At 29.5% G+C, this 18,587-nt stretch overlaps 5 protein-coding genes across 12 annotated transcripts; 3 read left to right on the top strand and 2 right to left on the bottom strand.

The window, feature by feature from the left end:
- Positions 1 to 93: 93 nt before the first annotated feature.
- On the top strand, positions 94 to 3,244 carry LOC126833318 (histone RNA hairpin-binding protein). The gene is made up of 4 exons (XM_050564578.1): positions 94 to 837; positions 2,095 to 2,205; positions 2,269 to 2,442; positions 2,872 to 3,244. The coding sequence occupies exons 1-4, from the start codon at positions 308 to 310 to the stop codon at positions 3,032 to 3,034; spliced, it is 978 nt and encodes a 325-aa protein (XP_050420535.1). The 5' UTR covers positions 94 to 307; the 3' UTR covers positions 3,035 to 3,244.
- A 467-nt stretch (positions 3,245 to 3,711) lies between these two features.
- On the bottom strand, positions 3,712 to 5,337 carry LOC126833319 (uncharacterized). Of its 2 annotated transcripts, XM_050564580.1 has the most exons (4): positions 5,055 to 5,337; positions 4,819 to 4,977; positions 4,608 to 4,755; positions 3,712 to 4,533 (listed from the first exon to the last, which is right to left on the bottom strand). In XM_050564580.1, exons 2-4 carry the CDS (start codon positions 4,956 to 4,958, stop codon positions 4,045 to 4,047), a joined length of 777 nt encoding a protein of 258 aa, XP_050420537.1. In that variant the 5' UTR covers positions 4,959 to 4,977; positions 5,055 to 5,337; the 3' UTR covers positions 3,712 to 4,044. The 2 variants fall into 2 exon arrangements, with proteins under 2 accessions (XP_050420537.1, XP_050420536.1); XM_050564579.1 differs by having other exon boundaries at positions 4,819 to 5,337.
- A 316-nt stretch (positions 5,338 to 5,653) lies between these two features.
- LOC126833950 (phosphoglycerate mutase 1) lies at positions 5,654 to 8,178 on the top strand. The gene is made up of 4 exons (XM_050565558.1): positions 5,654 to 5,974; positions 6,055 to 6,287; positions 6,352 to 6,616; positions 7,385 to 8,178. The coding sequence occupies exons 1-4, from the start codon at positions 5,875 to 5,877 to the stop codon at positions 7,549 to 7,551; spliced, it is 765 nt and encodes a 254-aa protein (XP_050421515.1). The 5' UTR covers positions 5,654 to 5,874; the 3' UTR covers positions 7,552 to 8,178.
- Positions 8,179 to 9,132: 954 nt separating this feature from the next.
- Positions 9,133 to 12,773, top strand: LOC126833947 (paramyosin-like). 7 transcript variants are annotated; one of them, XM_050565547.1, is made up of 8 exons: positions 9,140 to 9,464; positions 9,531 to 9,635; positions 9,701 to 9,804; positions 9,895 to 10,000; positions 10,056 to 10,256; positions 11,365 to 11,474; positions 11,953 to 12,158; positions 12,396 to 12,773. In XM_050565547.1, exons 1-6 carry the CDS (start codon positions 9,219 to 9,221, stop codon positions 11,398 to 11,400), a joined length of 798 nt encoding a protein of 265 aa, XP_050421504.1. In that variant the 5' UTR covers positions 9,140 to 9,218; the 3' UTR covers positions 11,401 to 11,474; positions 11,953 to 12,158; positions 12,396 to 12,773. The 7 variants fall into 7 exon arrangements, with proteins under 7 accessions (XP_050421501.1, XP_050421502.1, XP_050421505.1 ...); XM_050565546.1 differs by lacking the exons at positions 11,953 to 12,158; positions 12,396 to 12,773 and adding an exon at positions 11,092 to 11,238 and having other exon boundaries at positions 9,144 to 9,464; XM_050565544.1 differs by lacking the exons at positions 11,365 to 11,474; positions 11,953 to 12,158; positions 12,396 to 12,773 and adding an exon at positions 10,762 to 11,082 and having other exon boundaries at positions 9,133 to 9,464.
- A 16-nt stretch (positions 12,774 to 12,789) lies between these two features.
- Positions 12,790 to 16,933, bottom strand: LOC126833946 (golgin subfamily A member 6-like protein 6). Its single transcript, XM_050565543.1, has 9 exons — positions 16,727 to 16,933; positions 16,086 to 16,280; positions 15,516 to 15,700; positions 15,018 to 15,138; positions 14,743 to 14,913; positions 13,780 to 13,904; positions 13,475 to 13,718; positions 13,047 to 13,220; positions 12,790 to 12,974 (listed from the first exon to the last, which is right to left on the bottom strand). Exons 1-9 carry the CDS (start codon positions 16,925 to 16,927, stop codon positions 12,843 to 12,845), a joined length of 1,548 nt encoding a protein of 515 aa, XP_050421500.1. The 5' UTR covers positions 16,928 to 16,933; the 3' UTR covers positions 12,790 to 12,842.
- Between the last annotated feature and the right edge of the window lie 1,654 nt (positions 16,934 to 18,587).

Raw genomic sequence — 18,587 nt, 5'->3', positions numbered from 1 at the left:
ATGTCCACTTGCATTGTTAATGAACCTATTTTCCCGCGAATTTTGTTTACGCCGATACGATAATTTTTTTTGTTTACATTATCACAGTTCGAATATCTAAATTCTAATACAATATCAATTGAAAATTATTCTCTGCTTGTTGCTGTCCGTCTTATAAATTAATGGCCTTTGTGACAAATGTTAAAAGTTTAAAAATATGTGTTTGCCTTGTGTGTTATTGAACGTTTAATTGACTACGATCTCAGTTATACACAACAGAAACTATTCATTTTTATGAATTGTTTATAATAGGTACGGATTATTCAAAATGACGTCTATTAACCGTAAGTCAACATTAACTGATCTAGCAGGAAAAAGCTGGGCTGAACTTTGCGAGAGTTCACAATCTTCACAATCACAGTTGGAGCCCACTTTAAGTCCTGAAGAGAAACAAGATGACAGTGATTTGTACGATCTTGTTTTTCAACCTATAAAAAAAGAAACTGAGAAAGTTGCTCCTCAAGACGATCTTAGTTTAACCTCATTTATGAATAATGTCCACATGGTGACACCAATTAAGCAAGAAGACATAACACCGCCATCTACTATTATTGATGAAGACACAATTTGCAGTCCATTTGTAAAAGAAGAAAATATAAATATAAATGACTATAAAAATTCTACTATAAAATCTGAAGTAGAAAATTTAAAAACGAATTTACACCATGCCAAAAGAAGATTAACTTCTGAATGTGGTTCTTTGACTTCTGAAAATGGATCCATTACACCGGAGCGCGTGAAAAAAGTTAAACATTCAGTTGACCAAAAAGATATACATGATAATGTAGAAAGTCCAAAGTAAGTTTCCAGAAAATATTCTGATTACATCTAAAATGTTTTATTTATATACTTATTTCCAATATTAATAACATCAACTAAAATACATAGATTAGATATTTCACTTAAAATTTAAGGTTTGTAAGTTCAAAGCCTGTTAACCTATCTATGTGTTTCCTACATTTTTTAGAATATTAAAGAATAAAATATAATACTATTTTAATTTACCTTTTGAAAAGTCAGTTCTTATATTATAGAATCAGCTATCTAATACATTAATCATATTGATGACTTTCTTATTATCTGTCACAAATTATTATTTGTTTTTATTATTAAAACTTAGGTTATTGTTAGTTTGATTATAATTTAAAATTTAAAGCAGAATCAAGTTATAAAAATGTAAATACAAAATAAACTATACTATGTTCGTTGTGAAAATATGGTTGTGCTGAAACAAAAACGAATTACTGCATCGTTTACAGTCTAAATTTTTCATAATTGATAATATTTTTGCTACTGATAACTAACAAGTAAACGTTGGTTGCTCACAAAGAAAAGTTTTATTGAAGCATTCAGGCAGAAATTTTATGCTTTGTAACTGCATTATATAGACAAATTTTTAACGAATATTTCGATTTAAGTGACAACTAACATTATTATTTGTATTCAATAAAGGTAGGTGAGAATTTGTCAGACATAGGCAGAATGAGGAAACACATTGTTAAAGATATCTTTTTAACATTTCTTTTTTGATCGCTAATTGTTACATGTATTCTCAATAAAATCATGGGTATCTAATTTATTAAAAATGGAATAAAAATTACATACAGTTGACCTTAATCTATTATCTATAAATCTGTGACCTAGACTGCATACTGAAAATTTAAAAATAGAATATTTAAAGCTAAAATACTATTGATAAAAAAAAAGTGAGGCTGGTAAAGTAGGTTTCTTACTATAATTTAATATATAGTAATTAAAACTTGAATGGATTGTAAAATTCTTTTAAGATATATCAGTTAGTTCTCTGGTATTCACCACTGTACTTGCAGTAACAATTAGTGCATTGCTGAATGTTAGTTATCTTTGAAAACGCTAAATAAAATGTTGATTCTTAAATAGAAACAACATACATATTACTGAAATATCTACAAAGTATCTTATACAATATTAATAATAACAAATATGATTTTTTTCTCTAATAATAATCCATTCTAATTAATAAAATTTGTTTTTTTAAATAAATTTACACATTTTTAAAATAATTTTTTGCTTTAGGTCAAAGTTGGAACGAGAGACTGATACTATGATTTTAGTTAGAAGACAAAAGCAAATTGATTTTGGTAAAAATACTATCGGATATGAAAGATATTTAGAAGAAGTTCCTAAGTAAGTTTACTTTTATTGTGTATTGCTGTAAATTATTATATTTAATTTTTTCAATGATTTTAGACATGAACGTAAGAAGGAACATCCCAAGACCCCTCCTAAGAATTTGAAATACACGCGTAGGGCATGGGATGGTCTTGTCAAAAATTGGCGAGTAAGACTTCATTGTTGGGATCCTGATAGCAAACACCATGATGATGACACATTAACGACAGGCTCTAGTTCTAATTTGTGCTCGTAATAACACAATTTTTTTATACATATTTATATAAAAAAAATTAGGTTGGTCCTTAAATTTGACATAGTGTTAGATGACCGTAATACAGCTCCCAATATTTAAAAAATATTTCTCTAAATTTTCAGATTTCTATTTCATTCTCTTAGTCTCCCTGTTTGCACATCTACTGTATACTGTCATTTGGCAGACCTGGCCCTAAGACAATGCGGTACTTGTGCACGGCAGCCTGCACTGAATGACAGTATACATTTTATGTGTAAACAGAAAACCTAAGGAAATTAAATAAAAATCTGAAAAAATTAAAGAAATATTTTTTAAATATTTAGAGCCGAATTACGGCCATCTTACATTGTCAAATTTAAAGACCACCCTAATATAAATACCTTAATTTAAATATAAGGAAACTAATTAAAAACTTTTAAATTTAGGCTTGGATCAATGACTAGCTTAGACTCAACCTCCCAGGCATCTGATTCTAGACCACCTTCACCACCATCAAAATCTCCTGAGCCACACAAACGAGAAAAATGTCATGCAGTTTCATCGCCTGATCCAGTGAAATTTAAGAAAACCAAAACAGAAAACAAATAATGTATAAAAAGTTTTAAACTATTATAACCAGTTTTTTTTTGACCATTCATCAAAATACTTTTAGATATAATAAACTGTATTTTGTTCTATTTTTATAGATTATTTATTAGAATAAATTAAGCATTTTTCTCATATTTTCATTGCTTGAAAAATGTCCAGTATGTTAGAATTTTTTTTTTTTTTTTGTTATAGGATTTTCATATTACTTTCTTATTCATTAGTATCTAAATATTTACTATAAAAAAAAAAACGTTAATACTTTTTTATTTTTAACTCAATTTTCTAATAGTTCATTTGACATTACTTTTGACAATTTTAATATAGTTTTTTTTATCTAAACTACAAATTAAAATGTTGTATTATATTTACTTTTGTACTTGATATTTACATAAGCCAAAAGGAACTTTTATTATTTATACCAATTATAATTTAACAAACATTACTTTTAGTTGAGTATCATTTATTTCAATTATAATTTATAATGTAATTATAAGCTCTCATTTTACTTTCAAGCATTCTGTGATTATATATCAGAACTGTAAATTTATTATACATTAAATTATTTGAAGTATTATGTATTAATTTGATTTATATATTAAAATAAGACTTGAAAATACTTTAAATTACTTTCTATGGTATTATAGAATTGTCCCATCTGTCTGTTTTGTGTATTTTATTGTAGACTGCATTACAATAAATTGAATTTACATTATTTTATTATTACCAATAACTGTATGTGTGAGTGTACGATCAAGCAAATGGTCAGGAACATTAAAAACAGGCAAGGTTCCTTATAGTACAATTACAAAACTGGTTTTGATTGACAACAATGTTATTATTTTTTAATCACTAATACTAACTTAAAAATTAAAGAACATAATTATGGTTTTATAATATATTAAAATAAACTTAATAGCAACTTAATTTTATTGACAAATGTAATATTTATATTATACGTACAATTTTATTTACAGTATAATATTTAACAGAAAAGTAGTTTTTAATAATAATTATTTTTCTTTATTAAGTAAAGCAAGAAGATTATCAAACTTTGTATTTAACATTTCTACATTACTTGCTACTGTATGTATCTGTTGTTCCATGCTATTAAACTTTTCTTGTACAAGTTTTTCTAGGCGAACAATACCATTTTCAAAACATTCATTATTATGAGTGGAATTCTTAGAAGATAAATTTCTTTGACTTAATGTAGAAAGTAACATGGAAACATTTGTTGGTACGGACTCGGAATTTAATATATTTATTACATTTTGTAAATTTACAGGTCCAATTTTACAATTAAAATTATCTTCAGTTTTCAATAAATAAACATGTAAACAATATATCCACCCAAATTTATCGTCTGTTAATTGCTTGAGCTTTAAACTACAAGCGGTATTATTTACACACATTGTATGAATGTTAAAATTATTGATACCCGTAGAATTATGTGTAGAGATATATTCTTCATTGTTGCCAAAAAGTTCAATAATTTTAGCCTTAAACAAAAATATATACATATAATAATATTAGATAAAATTCAACAAAATCTTGACATATAATAATATTTTACCTGGGAGCACAAAACAACTTTTTTAATTATATAACGAGGTTTGCTTTTTAGTTCTATGGTAAATGTTGGTAGGTCTTGATCACAGTCTTCATTATTTAAATTTGGTTGCATGAAGTTAATGCAGAACTGTAACATGCTCGAGTAATCCCTACAGATATAATATAGAAATAAGAAATTAATATCAAATATTAAAAAATTACAAGAATCATACATTTCATCAATATCTTCTTCTCGTGTTTGGTGTAGCCGAACCACCATACAGTCTCTAATATCCTTACCATCGACATTCGACAACCAGTTACAACTAATATCAACTAATGATGTTAGATCGGTCGTTTCATCTATAAACATGGTTTTTAATATGTTGGAACTTGCCAACAGAAAAATATTAATTTTAAAATGATAATTCTGAAAAGAAATTAAGTATAAATATTCAGTATTTATTACTCAATAGTCAATATTAATTTCTTTGTAATTTATTCAAAGATTTAAAGAAAAAGTACAGAATACATGAGTCACTACACTATTAACGGACGTCTTATAACAGTTCGTTATAAACTTCTTTCTGGGCGTCCAAGAGTCTTGACCAAGACGTGCATTATTAATTAATTATTATAAAATATTTAATAAAATTAATATCGTTATTCGTTAATGATTAATGTACAGCCTAGTGGCTACAGCCTACAGGGTTTCTAGTTTCTACTTTCTTACCATAATCACAAATAAGATAAAACCTTTCTATCTAATCTGTGCTTCAATATCAAGTATCAATATTATTATATTTTTATAACAGCGCCCTCTATATATGCATTATGCTGTCAAACGTCAATATTGATAATGTTTTAGCATGAGAAAATATACAGGTATGTCAGCAACTTGTGGTAAACTCAAAATAGCCGCCGGTTTTCTTGATTTGTTAAGGGGAAAAAATGGCATCTTTTTGTAAAAATTGATAGCACAAGTTGCTGACTAACCTTTTAGTTTTTCATGGCTTCGAGGTTATCTGACATCGTGGTTCGGTAACTCGCCGCTCAACCAATAATCGATCTTGAGTCTTGACATTCAGAAATCAAATCCAGAATTTAGATAGGTATTATCCGAGTCTGTCAATTGTCAGTTCGCACTTCGGTCTTCGCGGTTTCGCATTCAAAACTCACTAGTATAGTTAACAACTATATAGTATAAGGTCATCTATTGCTAATTTCACCTTCAAAAAAACCGAACGTTAATAATTATTTCTAAATTGCAAATTTTACGTCGGTCAACCATGGCCAAGTACACAATTGTAATGGTTAGACACGGAGAGAGCGAATGGAACCAGAAAAATTTGTTTTGTGGATGGTTTGATGCAGATCTAAGTCCAAAAGGTATGCCTTTTTGTAAAGATGTATGTTTTATAATAATACTATTATTATAAATTATGTTTAATGTTCTATGTAATTAATAGGCGAACAAGAAGCAATAAGTGCTGGTAAAGCTTTGAAGCAAAATAATTATACTTTTGATGTGGCCCATACGTCTGTGCTGAAGAGAGCTCAAAATACCTTGGGTTCTATACTTAAGGAACTCGGTCAAGATAATATTCCAATTTACAAAACTTGGCGTTTAAATGAACGACATTATGGTGGTCTCACTGGGCTTAACAAGTCTGAGACTGCAGCCAAGTATGGTGAAGAACAGGTAATTTGTATTTATTAATTAAGTTACAAACTTCAATTTTTGCAAATTGCTTTAAAATTATTAGGTTAATATATGGAGACGGAGTTTTGATATTCCACCACCTACTATGGAAGAAGGCCATGCATATTATGATCAAATTGTTAATGACCTACGTTACCAAAACGAACCATCAAAAGATGAATTTCCAATGTACGAGTCTTTAAAACTTACCATTCAAAGAACATTACCTTACTGGAACGATGTTATTATTCCACAGTTGAAAGAGGGCAAGCGTATTATCATAGCTGCTCATGGAAACAGTCTCAGAGGCATAGTCAAGCACTTGGACAGTAAGTGGATTTAAGAAAATGCTGTAAATTTCTTAATAAAAGAGTTGTATAACTACAATTCTACTTTTTAACTCATATTTTTTCTCAAAATTATATATAAGTAAATATATTGAAAATAATACTGGCTGACTAAGTAGTCTTCTATTCTAAAAATTTGGAATATCTCATAAGTGAAATTTAAAAAAAAAACTGCCAGTATAGGAATCTTAGGCTGTACATTAACATACATTTTTAGTGAAGCCATAGCTGTTATAAAATATTAATTTACTTTGTAAACATTATCCTAAATTACCATTTTAATTATAGCATTATGTACCTATAACAGTAAAAGACTAAAATAAAACATTAAATTTTTCCTTTATACATTTTAGTAGAACCAAGTTGTGTTATAAATATTTAAAAATTAAAAATACAGGATGATATTCTTTTGTAATCACCTGTATATCGCGGCTCTCAAAGAACAATGACCTAACTGTGAAAAGTAAAATTTAATTAATTTGAGTGAACTGGAAATATACCTTTTTTAACAATTGTATATGTGAAAAACCGACCCGGATAATTCTGACAAATGAACAGTAGTTATTTTGTATTATTATTTATCATCTTTATAAATTCATTGTTCCTGATTCCAAACCGCAAAAAGCCCATTTTCAAATCATTTGCACTCTCGCCTCAAATCCTTTGACTGGCATTGCCTTGGCGAGAGTGTAGAGGTAGCATAAGGATATATTTTGGTTAAATATTATCATTGATTTTTTTTTTTTACAGATATGACTGATGACCAAATTATGGGTTTAAATTTGCCAACTGGTATTCCATTTGAATACAAATTGGATGAAAATTTTAAACCTGTTGTTTCAATGAAGTTTTTAGGAGATGAAGAAACTGTGAAAAAAGCAATTGCTGCCGTTGCTGCTCAAGGCAAAGCTAAATAAAGCACTTAAAAGAATATTAAACCATAATATTGCATTAAATACTAAAAATATCTTTAAATATCCTGTAAGAGGTCTAGATAATTTAGTGTTGTCATATTAAGTGTTTGTTTGTTAAAGTATCTTTAGCGTTTTTTTTTTTTTGTTGTAAATTTGATCATCTTTAATACACTGAACGTCTTTATGAAACTATTTAAATTTAAAATATATACCAAATTTTTAATCTAAGTATTATTTCTTATTAAAAATTATCATTACATGTCCTATTTAACACGTTGACCGCCACAGGTTTTTTTACTATGTTACAAACAAACACTAAAATAGATAATTGAAAACAAAATTACCAAAACCAGATAATCTATAAGTAAAATGTCCATTGAAAATAATCTTATGTCAGATACAAAATTTCAAAATTACAGCTTGCCTACTAAATTGTTTTTTAATAATTCCCCTGACTTAATAATTAAACCTATGTACAATAAAGAATAATATGATTCTGTTCAGATTTCTAACAGATATTAAGCGCAATGTGCAACCTATATCTAACATTTTCTGAAAGTTTCTAGCTTTGGTCTTTGCAATGAAATAATTAAAAATAAACACCTATTATACGTGGAAGTTTGATTTGTGGTTTTTGCTGTACTATATTAATTTCTGACAACCATTTCAACATTTCTGACAACGTTGAATTGGTTGTCGTAGCCCATAGGGCTATCTATGTGAGTTTAAATGACTGTCTCCAAGTTTATAAATCAAAAAGCACAATGGACGTATCCTAATTTATTAAAATTACACCATACCAGTGAAATAAATATTTTAGTAGAATCATTGTGCATCAACAGAGTATAGGTAAATCCATAAAAATAAAACCATACGACCAAATATACCAGTGACTAGTGTAAATATATCTCAGTCCTCACATAAAATTGATTTATAATATTATTCTATTTATATAAATGCAATTTATGTGTAATATAAGAAAAAATAAATAAAAAGTTAAATTTCTAACTTTGGATTTTATTACTTCTATCCGACGTGTTTGTAATTAGGATAGTTACACATATACCGTATACGTTATACAATATACATACCACACAGTTAACTGGTTAGACATTTTAAATATTAATGCACCAACTAACTGATAATCAATATATATTTTTTTGATTTTAGAATATATTTTAATAATTATTACTAATCCAAAACTTTTTCGTTTTCTTCCCTCAAAATAATAATAGTTGTCACTTATGTACGTCTGCATGAAAAGAGCCCACCTTGTGGGTTTTATTTTTCTGAGTTACAATTATTAGATACGCATTATTAAAATTAATATTTGTGGATAGGGTTTTTATTTAATAATAGCAGCCTCTAAAAATATAGCATACTTGTTGTTGTGTATGATAGCTGACTAATGACTGATCATAATTAGTTTGTTTTTACAATAGTCAAACAATTGCATTTATATCTATATTTATCAACCAAATTATAATAATTACAACTTATAACTAACAAGTTCTTTTAAATCGTGAAAAATTAAACCAACTTAATTAAATATTAATATATATTACTCTTCGACTCCTTGACAGTCAAGACATCTTTAAAAACATTTTTATTATGATTGTTATTATTCCTTTTTTTTGTTTGTAAAAAATGAATTTTCTATTTATTGTGATATGCTTGTAAATGAACATAAAGAAGCTGAAGAACGGTATGAAAAACTGAAAGCAAAGCAACAGAAAACAAAAGAAATGTTAAAAGTGTCAGAACAAGAAGTGACATCGCTAAAGGAAATGATTTGTGGTATGGAACAACACATGGAAATATTTGCTCAAAATGAAATATCCAATAAAAATTATATAAGCTCTCTAACGAAAATGTTTAAAGAAAAACAAACTAACCAACACGATATGCTAGCCGAAGTAATTATGAAATAAGTGATATGTCAATATAATTTTTTTTTTTTTAACATTTACATTTTTTTTCAGCTAGATAGAATGAGAAATTTATATGAAGAACAAAATCAGAGTTCTACTCCAGAATTTGGTGATGCCGAAATTGTAGTCAACAGCTTTAGATTAAAAGTATATTGCGTATATTCTTTTATGTATTTGTATTTGTATTTTTTTATTTTATATAAATTAATTGTTTCATTTAGCTCAAAGATTTAGAAAAATCTATTTCAAAACGCATTAAAGAACTGGATCAGTTTTGGGTGGTCGATGAATGTAGTTCTCCAATGTTTGAAGATATATCTGTTGCGTTAGTATTTTGAATTGACAAATTTCACAAAAACTTTTTTAAAACTACTGCATATTTATTAATTTATGTAATAATTTTTATTTCGTCCAGGGAGAGATCCGAATTGCAGAATAATATAAGAGTACAGGAGCGTTTAAGCAGAATGTATAAATCGGAAGACGCCATTTTGAAAAAAGCGCTCAACAAACAACTTAAAGTAAGTAATAGCCTATTTTTTTTTTTTTTTCAAATAACTTATATTGTATTTTAAGGACTTGCAATCTGAAGTTGATACATTAAGAACGAGACTCGCTGAAAAGAGTAATCAATTGACTGCAGCAAAAATGAAAATCGATAATCTCCAAGTATTACAAACTAATGACATTGAAATGACTACTCTATACAATACATTAAAAGAAAGTAAAGTGGAACATAACAAATGTTTTCAAGTGTTGGAAGATAAAAATAATGAGGTTGGTGAACAATTTAGTTAGTTTGGCTGATGTTTTAAAAATAATCCCATACAACCAAAAAAATATAATATTTATATGTGTTATAATCAAACCTTGAAAATCATTTTCTTATTTTAATTTTAATTCAAATAATTATTTATTATAAAAATTAAAAAAATAACCACTAATTACACTATTTAGATTTGTGTTAAATTAATGTCATTAAGGCAATTGGGTACCAACCAATTTTTCCATCAAAAACTACCCATTTTACTTCAATCAATCCGATTGTTGTATTGATGCGATAAGACTTCTGAAAATTAATACTAATTTGGCATGAAGTCTACTTGATATCGGTCAGCTTACATTTTTTAATTTTGCCCTCAAAATTCCACAATTTTGATTTAATTTTTTTGAAAAATGTTAAATCTTGTAGTAGTGTTTAAAAAATACTTTTAAATGAAACTGGAAAAGTGGCCTGACCGATCTTGAGTAGACTTCACACTGAACTCAAATTTATTTTCAGAAGTCTTATCGCATCAATACAACGATCGGACTGATTAAAGGAAAATTATTAGTTTTGCAGCATAAATTTGTAAGAATCCTGAACAGTAGCCGTTTTAACCGACTTGTGCGTGTACGTACGAGAGTCATTTCAACAATGAATTAGACAGGTGCGAGGACGGGAGGGTAAGATAACAACACTCATACTAATGTTCATTTGATACGCACACAACGACAACGCGTAACAGAAAAAAAACCAGAAACTGCCCACCCAAAACTCCTTAATAAAGGCCGGTACCCAATCGTCTTAAATTAATTTTATTAAGAGGTATTCAAACTGTGTGCTTTGCAGCTCCTAGGGAGTTGGTCAAGTGAGCCGTGGAAATTATGGATTTACGTATACTGTAGTGAGAAATTGATAATTTGGTAGCTGTCAAAATATTTAAAATACTCGAAGGAGCAATGAAATGAAAAAGTTTGAATACTAATTAAAATTTGGGTAAATTAATTTCAACTATTGTTTTCAAATTAACTAAAGTTAATTTAACAAGAGTTAAAACTAATGTTAATACTAGTTATTAAAATTATTTGAAATTAAACTAATTTGAGGTATTTTACGATTTAGATCTTGAAGCTTCAAATCATAAATATTCAAAATTAGTCAATGAGTTTGAGAGACTAAATTCAAAAAGTATTCAAAAACAACCTAGCAACGAGTGTACAGATAAAGCATATGTAAATGCATACATGAAGTTAGAACTATGTTGAATTAGTTTGCTGATCGCATTTATATGATAAATATCAACTTAACACCATAAACCAGTAGACCACGCTGTATACGTTTTAAGCTACCATTTTAGGCTAAGGGGATAAAGAAATTCATTAAAAACAAATTTTTAAGTATTTGGTTTAGTCCAAAACAGCTTTGTCAAAACTTATATGGCAATTGATTAGAATACTTTAAATAATTAAATTTAACTTTACTGATAATGAAAACAATTCTAAAAAGTAATTCAAGTTCTTTGTATATTTTTTTTTTTTTTTTGCAAGGTGTGTTACTTGGTTTTTTTAATTTTAAATAAAAACTACTAAAAATCTATTTTTATAAAAAAAAAAAGAGGAGTATAATGTGATTATTTTGATGACTTACAAATTGCCTCAAAAGGTTTTTATTATACTTTATAAAAATTATTTAAAAATACATTTGTTTTAGACTGATAACTGGTAGCCTGCGTTAAACGATGAGCGTATTGCAATAGTGTCACGATATCGCTTACTGGTATGGCAAAAGATGTATTTAGTAAAACTGGCCAGGGGCAAAGATAAGTTGCTGAAGATTATAACTCTTGAATTAGACGATGGGCATCTTAAAACGACTATGCAAAAAATATGTGGTAAACGGAAAATGTCCAGATTCAAGTGAGTTCACATATGAATAAAATGCGTCTTTAACCCCATGTGGTGTAGTGTCAAAGGGTCGCTTGTTACGATGTTTTTTCCAACCTCAAATTTAATCGGAACTATGTATAGCAACAGTACAGGGTTGTTGAAGGAAAGGGCTTTTAGCACAATCTTTAACACGCCATTTTGTTATTCTAAAATATGATTTTAATTTTAATATAACAAAACATTACATATTATTACATTCATTTTTAGGATTGTTGCAATTTGTGTGGTAGCCATGAGGCGTATGCAAACGACTGCTGCGGCGAAATATGCAGGCCTCCGACTCGAGAATACACACTATAGTTTACCAAGAAAAATGCCATGGATAAAATGTTAATATTGTGTTTCAATAAAGTGCCATCACAATTTTATAGTTGTATGTTTATATATTTATATTTTGACTAAAATGTGCCTTATTTATAATATATATTGTATAATGAAATTATTGGTTTGTGAAATCAGAATTTTATTAAGCTCACTAAGCTCACTAAGTTTACAAAACTAGTTTCATATTATTATTATTTTTATATTATTTGCTCAATTTTTTGTTGTAGTCATTACGTGTAATAATTAAAAAGACTTAAACACACTGACGTGCCTTATGTAATTTTTTAATGTAAATAAATATGTTTTTTTAAATACAATTTTGTACAAAATTCAGTTTGTTTCTTTGTTGTCTGACAGACATGCTGCTATAACCCTTGAACTCCGAACAAAAGCTTTGGGTTTATTTTTGAAAACTTTTTTATTTTCTTCGTCAATTGATAAATTGTACTTTTTCAGAAAATCCTAAAAACAAACATATTACAATGTTTTATTATTTTTATGTAACGTATCGATTTTTAGAATTACAACACTTACATTGACCGATCTTAAAAGCGGCACAATCGGTTTGCCTGACTGCTTGCTCTTCTCAATTACTGTCAACGCATAAGATATGAATTCTTCGTTCTCTGTTTGACATAACTTTTCATACCAATCGGACCGTTGTACATCGTCTTGTATGTCGACCGAGTGACTAGTTTCTTTAGCTCTCTAAAATAAAATACAGCTTTTTACATACTTTACAACTATTGATTAAAATCTACAAAAAACTTTTTAAAGACTATTTTTAAAAAAATACCACCGTTTGGCAATTGTTCTGCAACAATAACTGCTTAACACTAAACTTGGCGTTCTATCTTTTAAGCTATAAAACAAATCCAGCTTGACGACAGAATTGAAACAATAGGCAATGTTATTGGGACAAATTTGGAAAAGAGTAAAGCAAGTCAAGTGTTATCGCTTACACATTGTTTGTCCAGGTCTTCCCTGAACTTGATCATTTTGTCTACTTGGGCTTTGCTGCGACACTTGTCGTACTCGGACCATAGCCTTTCTTTTTTTTCGCTCCTTTTCATCTCCTCTTGGCAGATCATCATTAATTCTACTTGTTCTCTGAGCTTTGCTTCCTCTACCATCCGCCGTCCATTTTCCATTTCCTCGTTCCTCTTTTTCGCCGCCTCTTTTATGCGCCACTGTTCTTTCTGGTACCTACAATAATTCGCTTTGGTACTTCAACAAAGAATAACTGTTTTTTGTTTAGGTAACAAACGTTTTTTCTTGCTCTTCGATTGCTTTTTGTTGGTCCGATTCGGACCAGCAGTTTTTCTCAGACGGTCTCTTGACCAGCGCTTTCGATTTGATACCGTCTAAAGCCAACGCTTTGCTTGTTCTTAACTAAAACATGAAAGTCCATTTAAGCGGACTCGCCTAGTTTACAAAGTCGAAACGTTTTTGTAGGCGAATTAATAATGCTTAAAGCATACCTAAAACTGACAAAAACGGTAATTTTTCAACAACAAAAATGTTTGTCTACAACTTGTATGTGTTAAAGTTTAACACGTGTTGAAATTAAAAAACTATACAAATTTATTTTGTACATTTTTTAAAAGATGTAGACTAGGATATAGTGAAAAAAGTCAGTTTTTGAAATCGATTTCATAATACCTCACAAAAGTAGCGTCTTGGTGTATTCAACAATAAGGTAGAAAACCATTTTGGGATTTTCGTTACTTTTGTTTTATAATCAATATTTTTTTTCAAATTTGATGTAAAATAAACTAGTCTACGGTAGGTATAGACGAAGTCATTTTTCAAAATTTTATTCATTATTCACTTTAAAAATGAAGTCAGTATTAAAAAAAATGTGTTTTACTTAAACGTTTTTAATTTTATAGGATTGCATGCGGTGTTTTTATTTTTTAAATATATTGTTTTCTCCCCACTTGGTCAAATTAGTTTCCAAGTTGGAAATTCATTACTTATCATTGCCATCATTGACCATTATACATATCATAATAAACGTCCCTAATAACATACGCTACTTTTATATTAGGTATTGTGAAAACTTTTTCAAACATTGCCTATTTTCACTACATCCTAAATTTTTACATGTTTTGTTAAATTTTGCCCACACAGTCTTTAACTCCTTTATTTTTTTTAAAGGGGTTTAACAACCTGGCGTTCCTAGTTTGGTTATAGTCAAGTGTCTAATGGGTCGTTTATTAGTTTTTACTTGGACTTCTTTAGCCATTCTCATCTTTGCGATTCTCTTCTTGGTTTCGGCCATTATGACAGTGACCAAGTCTTCTTCGTATTCATCCGACCAACACTTTTCATTGTGGTACGTCACCAGCTTGCGGTTGTCGGCTAAATACTTTTGAGCTTTTTCTCTAGCCGCTTTTGCCTGGAAAGCCAAACTTTTAAATAGTGAGTATAGATGTATATTCATGTATGTCCATATTAGACAATTTTGAAATAATGCCATTAACATAAACAGGATCGTTTTACCTCGGATCTGGCCTTATCTTCGACCTCGGCTAATTCTCTGGCCAGTTTTTGCAGTTCTGCTCTGCCGTCATTGTAAGAATTCATGTCTTGGTCTCGTCTCGCTTCCTCTCGATGCTTCAGTCTGAAACAGTCACAGGGCTTGGCTATGACAATCGGTTCGGACACTGCTGGTTTGTCCAGGATTTATTTTAAGGTGCAGTAAGTTACACAAAAATATAATACAATTAAAAAGTAGGTAGTTACATTTTTTTTTTATCTAGGAAATTCATAAACCAATAATTACCTTTACGAACGCATATTTTACCGGCTTTTAAATTATGTTTAATGGTTTTTTACCGCCAGTTATATATTATAATAATTCCTATAGACATTCAACCTCTCTGACCCACTGTGCTGTTTTTTTTTTTTTTAATAATTTCTGTTGATTATAAGGCTTGGCAAGTTAACTGACTCAATCGGCGGCTATGAAATTGTATTGATATTGTTAAAAGTTATTACTCTTTCAGCAGCTCTTCGGTCTTGGTCTTTTTCAACTCGATCGTCTTCAGCTGTTGGTCTAGCTGTTCTTTTTTGTATGCGTCCATCATCATATTGTGTTGATCTGTCGCCGCCATATCTTGTTCCATTTTTCTCAATCTTTCCGACTCATTTAATTTAAATTGTATGTCTCTTTCTCCAAAAACCTAATCAGAAAATCGAGTACAGGTTAACTTAACAGTAGGCGACCCGTTGAAAACGGGATTCTTCCTTTTTTTGAGAGAAATTCCCCCTTGTCCCGATTTTTATTAGGTTTTTAGACGATAGCTCCGTTTTAATCCTGTAATTAACTATCTTAAGCTGAAGTATAATACTTAAAAATCTTTCTTGTGATATTTCACGAAAAATTGTTTTTTTTTTTTATTAAGTTAGAGCTCATTGAAAACTGATATTTTGATAACTTGCTAAAAATAATTTCACTATGAAATATTCAAAGAAAGATTTTCAATTGTCATATTTTAGCTTTAAAAATCTTTTTTTGAAAGTTTAATCAGTTTTCAAGTTTGATTAATAATTTCTGTTTGAAAATACCTCTGATAGTTTGTGCGCTCTTATAAACGTTTTGGTCCAGTCTCTTTGCTCGAACTTCTGTTTGCGAGACTTCTCGATCATTTCGTTCCTGATGTTCAGCGCCTCAATTTTTATCTCCTCGTCTCTTTGCTTTTGCTCAGCTTCCAATTTCGCCTTAGCTGTGCGCTTCTGTTCCAGAATTTTCTTGGTTTTGTTCTATAAACAGAGACAATTGATTATTTAGTTTCGATGCTATACGTTCGAGTTGAAAAAATTCACTTCCAAAACTGAGAATATCTAAAAATTAATTTACACTGGTTTTTCAACCTTCAACTTTGACTTGCTATAATCTTAACGAAAAACGGTCGGATCGAGTCGAAATTTGTATGGAATATTTTTATTAGGCTTGTCTCCATTTACAAATTGGCTCAAACCCAATTTCGACAACCCAGTCTCATCTGTAGGGTTGGAAAATTTTTGTTATTTTCTGAAAGTGATTTTATCATTTTCACATAAAATAAATCCTATATGTGACCCTTGTGACTTCCCCCATCCCGATATGCTCCGTTCCCATTATGCACCGACTCCACAGTACTAGCTTTTTTTTTTACATCGGATGGATTTTGTGTTGATCTATACAGTGTACAATATAATATACTGACCAGCACGGTGTTTTCCCACGAGTCGGCCAACTTTTTCGCCACTGCTCTACGCGTTTCTTTCAACAGAAAACTGTCTTCGGCCGCGGCCTTTTCGTCGGTTCTTCGCGTCGACATCCCGGTCAGACGCTTCCATTCTTCCGCCGACACCAGCTGTACCCGATTTCCCGGACATCGACGGCCTCCGACGTAAGCGATTTGCATGTTAAACGATTCAACCTAACCCCCCAGCCGGAAAATCGGCGTCCCGGCTAAAAATTTATATAACATTTTCTGTTTAGTTTTTTGATCGTTGCCACTGCTTGTTGAGGTGGTGTGTATTATTGATGTATCGCTAACTTGTTTTCCTTGGTCGCCATTGACTACACAAACTTTGTCCACGAACACTGCGATTCCTGTGCTTACATTGTAGTAGGCTTTATTTTAAAGTGCAGCAAGACGCTAATTTTGCAGTAGGAAATTAAACATGTGCATTTGACTTGATGAATGTGTTTGCTTAAGAAATAAGTATAAGTATTGTGATTTGTGATTCATGATATGGCAATACTATAAATTATTATCGGCCTAATTTGTATTTTTGTCTCGAGTACCTAATTTGAATAATCATCATTCAATAGTTGGATTGTAAATTTGCCTTTTTCCACCAAGAGGTGGGATACTTACATAATATTCAACAAATTTCTTACACGTGGAGTTGTTTAGAAACAACACATAATTTAATATGTGTTTTGTTCGTGAAAATTCATATATTTTCAATTTTTGTCGTGGGAGTGATAGAGTGCCACTATAATGATTTTATTAATATCTCTGGTGTAAGTATTTTCAAACGGCGATTTACCCCTGACTGGGAGTGTCATCATGACGTCAGAGACCAGTTCTATATTTTCTTGAACACTATACAATTTTTCAAAATCCAGTACCACGTTCTTCAGTTAAAAAATGTCTTTAACCCTAGCAGGTTTTTGTTTAACATAATACATTATACCTAGCATTTATTATTTGAATAACAATTAACAAATGGCGTTTATCAGAAATTTAAATGAATATTTTTTTTCTTATATCTATTGTAATATCATTTCGCTGCCTATATGTTTTACTATGCCTTCGAATACGATCTCAATATTTGTTAATTAGTATATATAGGCCATTTTTGATATAAAGGCTTGAAAAAATTCAAAATTTTTTACCATCTAATGACCTTGCTCCATAGTTACATTATCAAAAAAAAACCCAGTGTAATTTTTTATATAAACTCTTAATTTTAAATTTATTTATAAGTAAAAATGCTTTAAAACGGTTTTCCAGAAAATTTCATCTTTCCAAAAATGTTTTACTTGTCGAAAAAAAGTGGTGTGCCGCAAAAACTAGGCTCTTAAGTGTCTCCAAAAATTGCTCCTTCCAAAATCCTTAAGAAAAAAAACACCAGCGTGTTCGCAGTCAAAGTATGGACCTCTTTTTTAATAAATTACAATTTTAGATTATTTTTATTTTTGTTGTTATTAGTATTAACATCGAATTTATAATACAAAAGTATTATTAAACCCAATGATATTATGCATCGACTACAAAGGGTATTTTATAGCTTCCACTCTAGGTGTTATATTGCAGTAAACAATAATTATATAATATTAATTTCTTACTTACTAACATTGTATTTCTTTTAACCGGGGTTATATAAACTAGTCGCTTTAAAAAAAATATTCTTCAGAGTCCTATTACATTGAATAAATTGTTTAGGATAATTTGTGCAAATCGCCAAGTAAATGTTTTATTGTTTAGTATAATATATCTATTGGCTAGGTAATATTGGAAATCAATTTACCTTTAATATTATTATTATGATTTATGTGCATTTTTTTTTACT

Source organism: Adelges cooleyi, unplaced genomic scaffold, assembly GCF_023614345.1.
Source record: "Adelges cooleyi isolate 19-005CV unplaced genomic scaffold, UGA_ACOO_1.1 ACOO_flye_CR_arks_rails_tigmint_CR_PRNA_2, whole genome shotgun sequence".
Taxonomy (NCBI): Eukaryota; Metazoa; Arthropoda; class Insecta; order Hemiptera; family Adelgidae; genus Adelges; species Adelges cooleyi.
This window is presented reverse-complemented; position numbering and strand designations above follow the sequence as displayed.

What these genes read in the sequence shown, in the direction of transcription:
- LOC126833318 (XM_050564578.1), top strand. Translation starts at nt 308, where the DNA reads ATGACGTCTATTAACCGTAAGTCAACATTAACTGATCTAGCAGGAAAA. An exon ending in TATTTAGAAGAAGTTCCTAA is followed by an intron (nt 2,206 to 2,268) that starts GTAAGTTTACTT and finishes CAATGATTTTAG; the next exon opens with ACATGAACGTAAGAAGGAAC. An exon ending in TCTAGTTCTAATTTGTGCTC is followed by an intron (nt 2,443 to 2,871) that starts GTAATAACACAA and finishes TTTTAAATTTAG; the next exon opens with GCTTGGATCAATGACTAGCT.
- LOC126833947 (XM_050565544.1), top strand. Translation starts at nt 9,219, where the DNA reads ATGCTTGTAAATGAACATAAAGAAGCTGAAGAACGGTATGAAAAACTG. An exon ending in AACACGATATGCTAGCCGAA is followed by an intron (nt 9,465 to 9,530) that starts GTAATTATGAAA and finishes ATTTTTTTTCAG; the next exon opens with CTAGATAGAATGAGAAATTT. An exon ending in TGGAAGATAAAAATAATGAG is followed by an intron (nt 10,257 to 10,761) that starts GTTGGTGAACAA and finishes ATTTATTTTCAG; the next exon opens with AAGTCTTATCGCATCAATAC.
- LOC126833946 (XM_050565543.1), bottom strand. Translation starts at nt 16,927, where the DNA reads ATGCAAATCGCTTACGTCGGAGGCCGTCGATGTCCGGGAAATCGGGTA. An exon ending in AAGATAAGGCCAGATCCGAG is followed by an intron (nt 14,914 to 15,017) that starts GTAAAACGATCC and finishes TTGGCTTTCCAG; the next exon opens with GCAAAAGCGGCTAGAGAAAA. An exon ending in GAATGGCTAAAGAAGTCCAA is followed by an intron (nt 13,905 to 14,742) that starts GTAAAAACTAAT and finishes TTCATGTTTTAG; the next exon opens with TTAAGAACAAGCAAAGCGTT.
- LOC126833319 (XM_050564579.1), bottom strand. Translation starts at nt 4,958, where the DNA reads ATGTTTATAGATGAAACGACCGATCTAACATCATTAGTTGATATTAGT. An exon ending in GAAGAAGATATTGATGAAAT is followed by an intron (nt 4,756 to 4,818) that starts GTATGATTCTTG and finishes TTATATCTGTAG; the next exon opens with GGATTACTCGAGCATGTTAC. An exon ending in AAGTTGTTTTGTGCTCCCAG is followed by an intron (nt 4,534 to 4,607) that starts GTAAAATATTAT and finishes TTTTTGTTTAAG; the next exon opens with GCTAAAATTATTGAACTTTT.
- LOC126833950 (XM_050565558.1), top strand. Translation starts at nt 5,875, where the DNA reads ATGGCCAAGTACACAATTGTAATGGTTAGACACGGAGAGAGCGAATGG. An exon ending in CCAAGTATGGTGAAGAACAG is followed by an intron (nt 6,288 to 6,351) that starts GTAATTTGTATT and finishes TAAAATTATTAG; the next exon opens with GTTAATATATGGAGACGGAG. An exon ending in CATAGTCAAGCACTTGGACA is followed by an intron (nt 6,617 to 7,384) that starts GTAAGTGGATTT and finishes TTTTTTTTACAG; the next exon opens with ATATGACTGATGACCAAATT.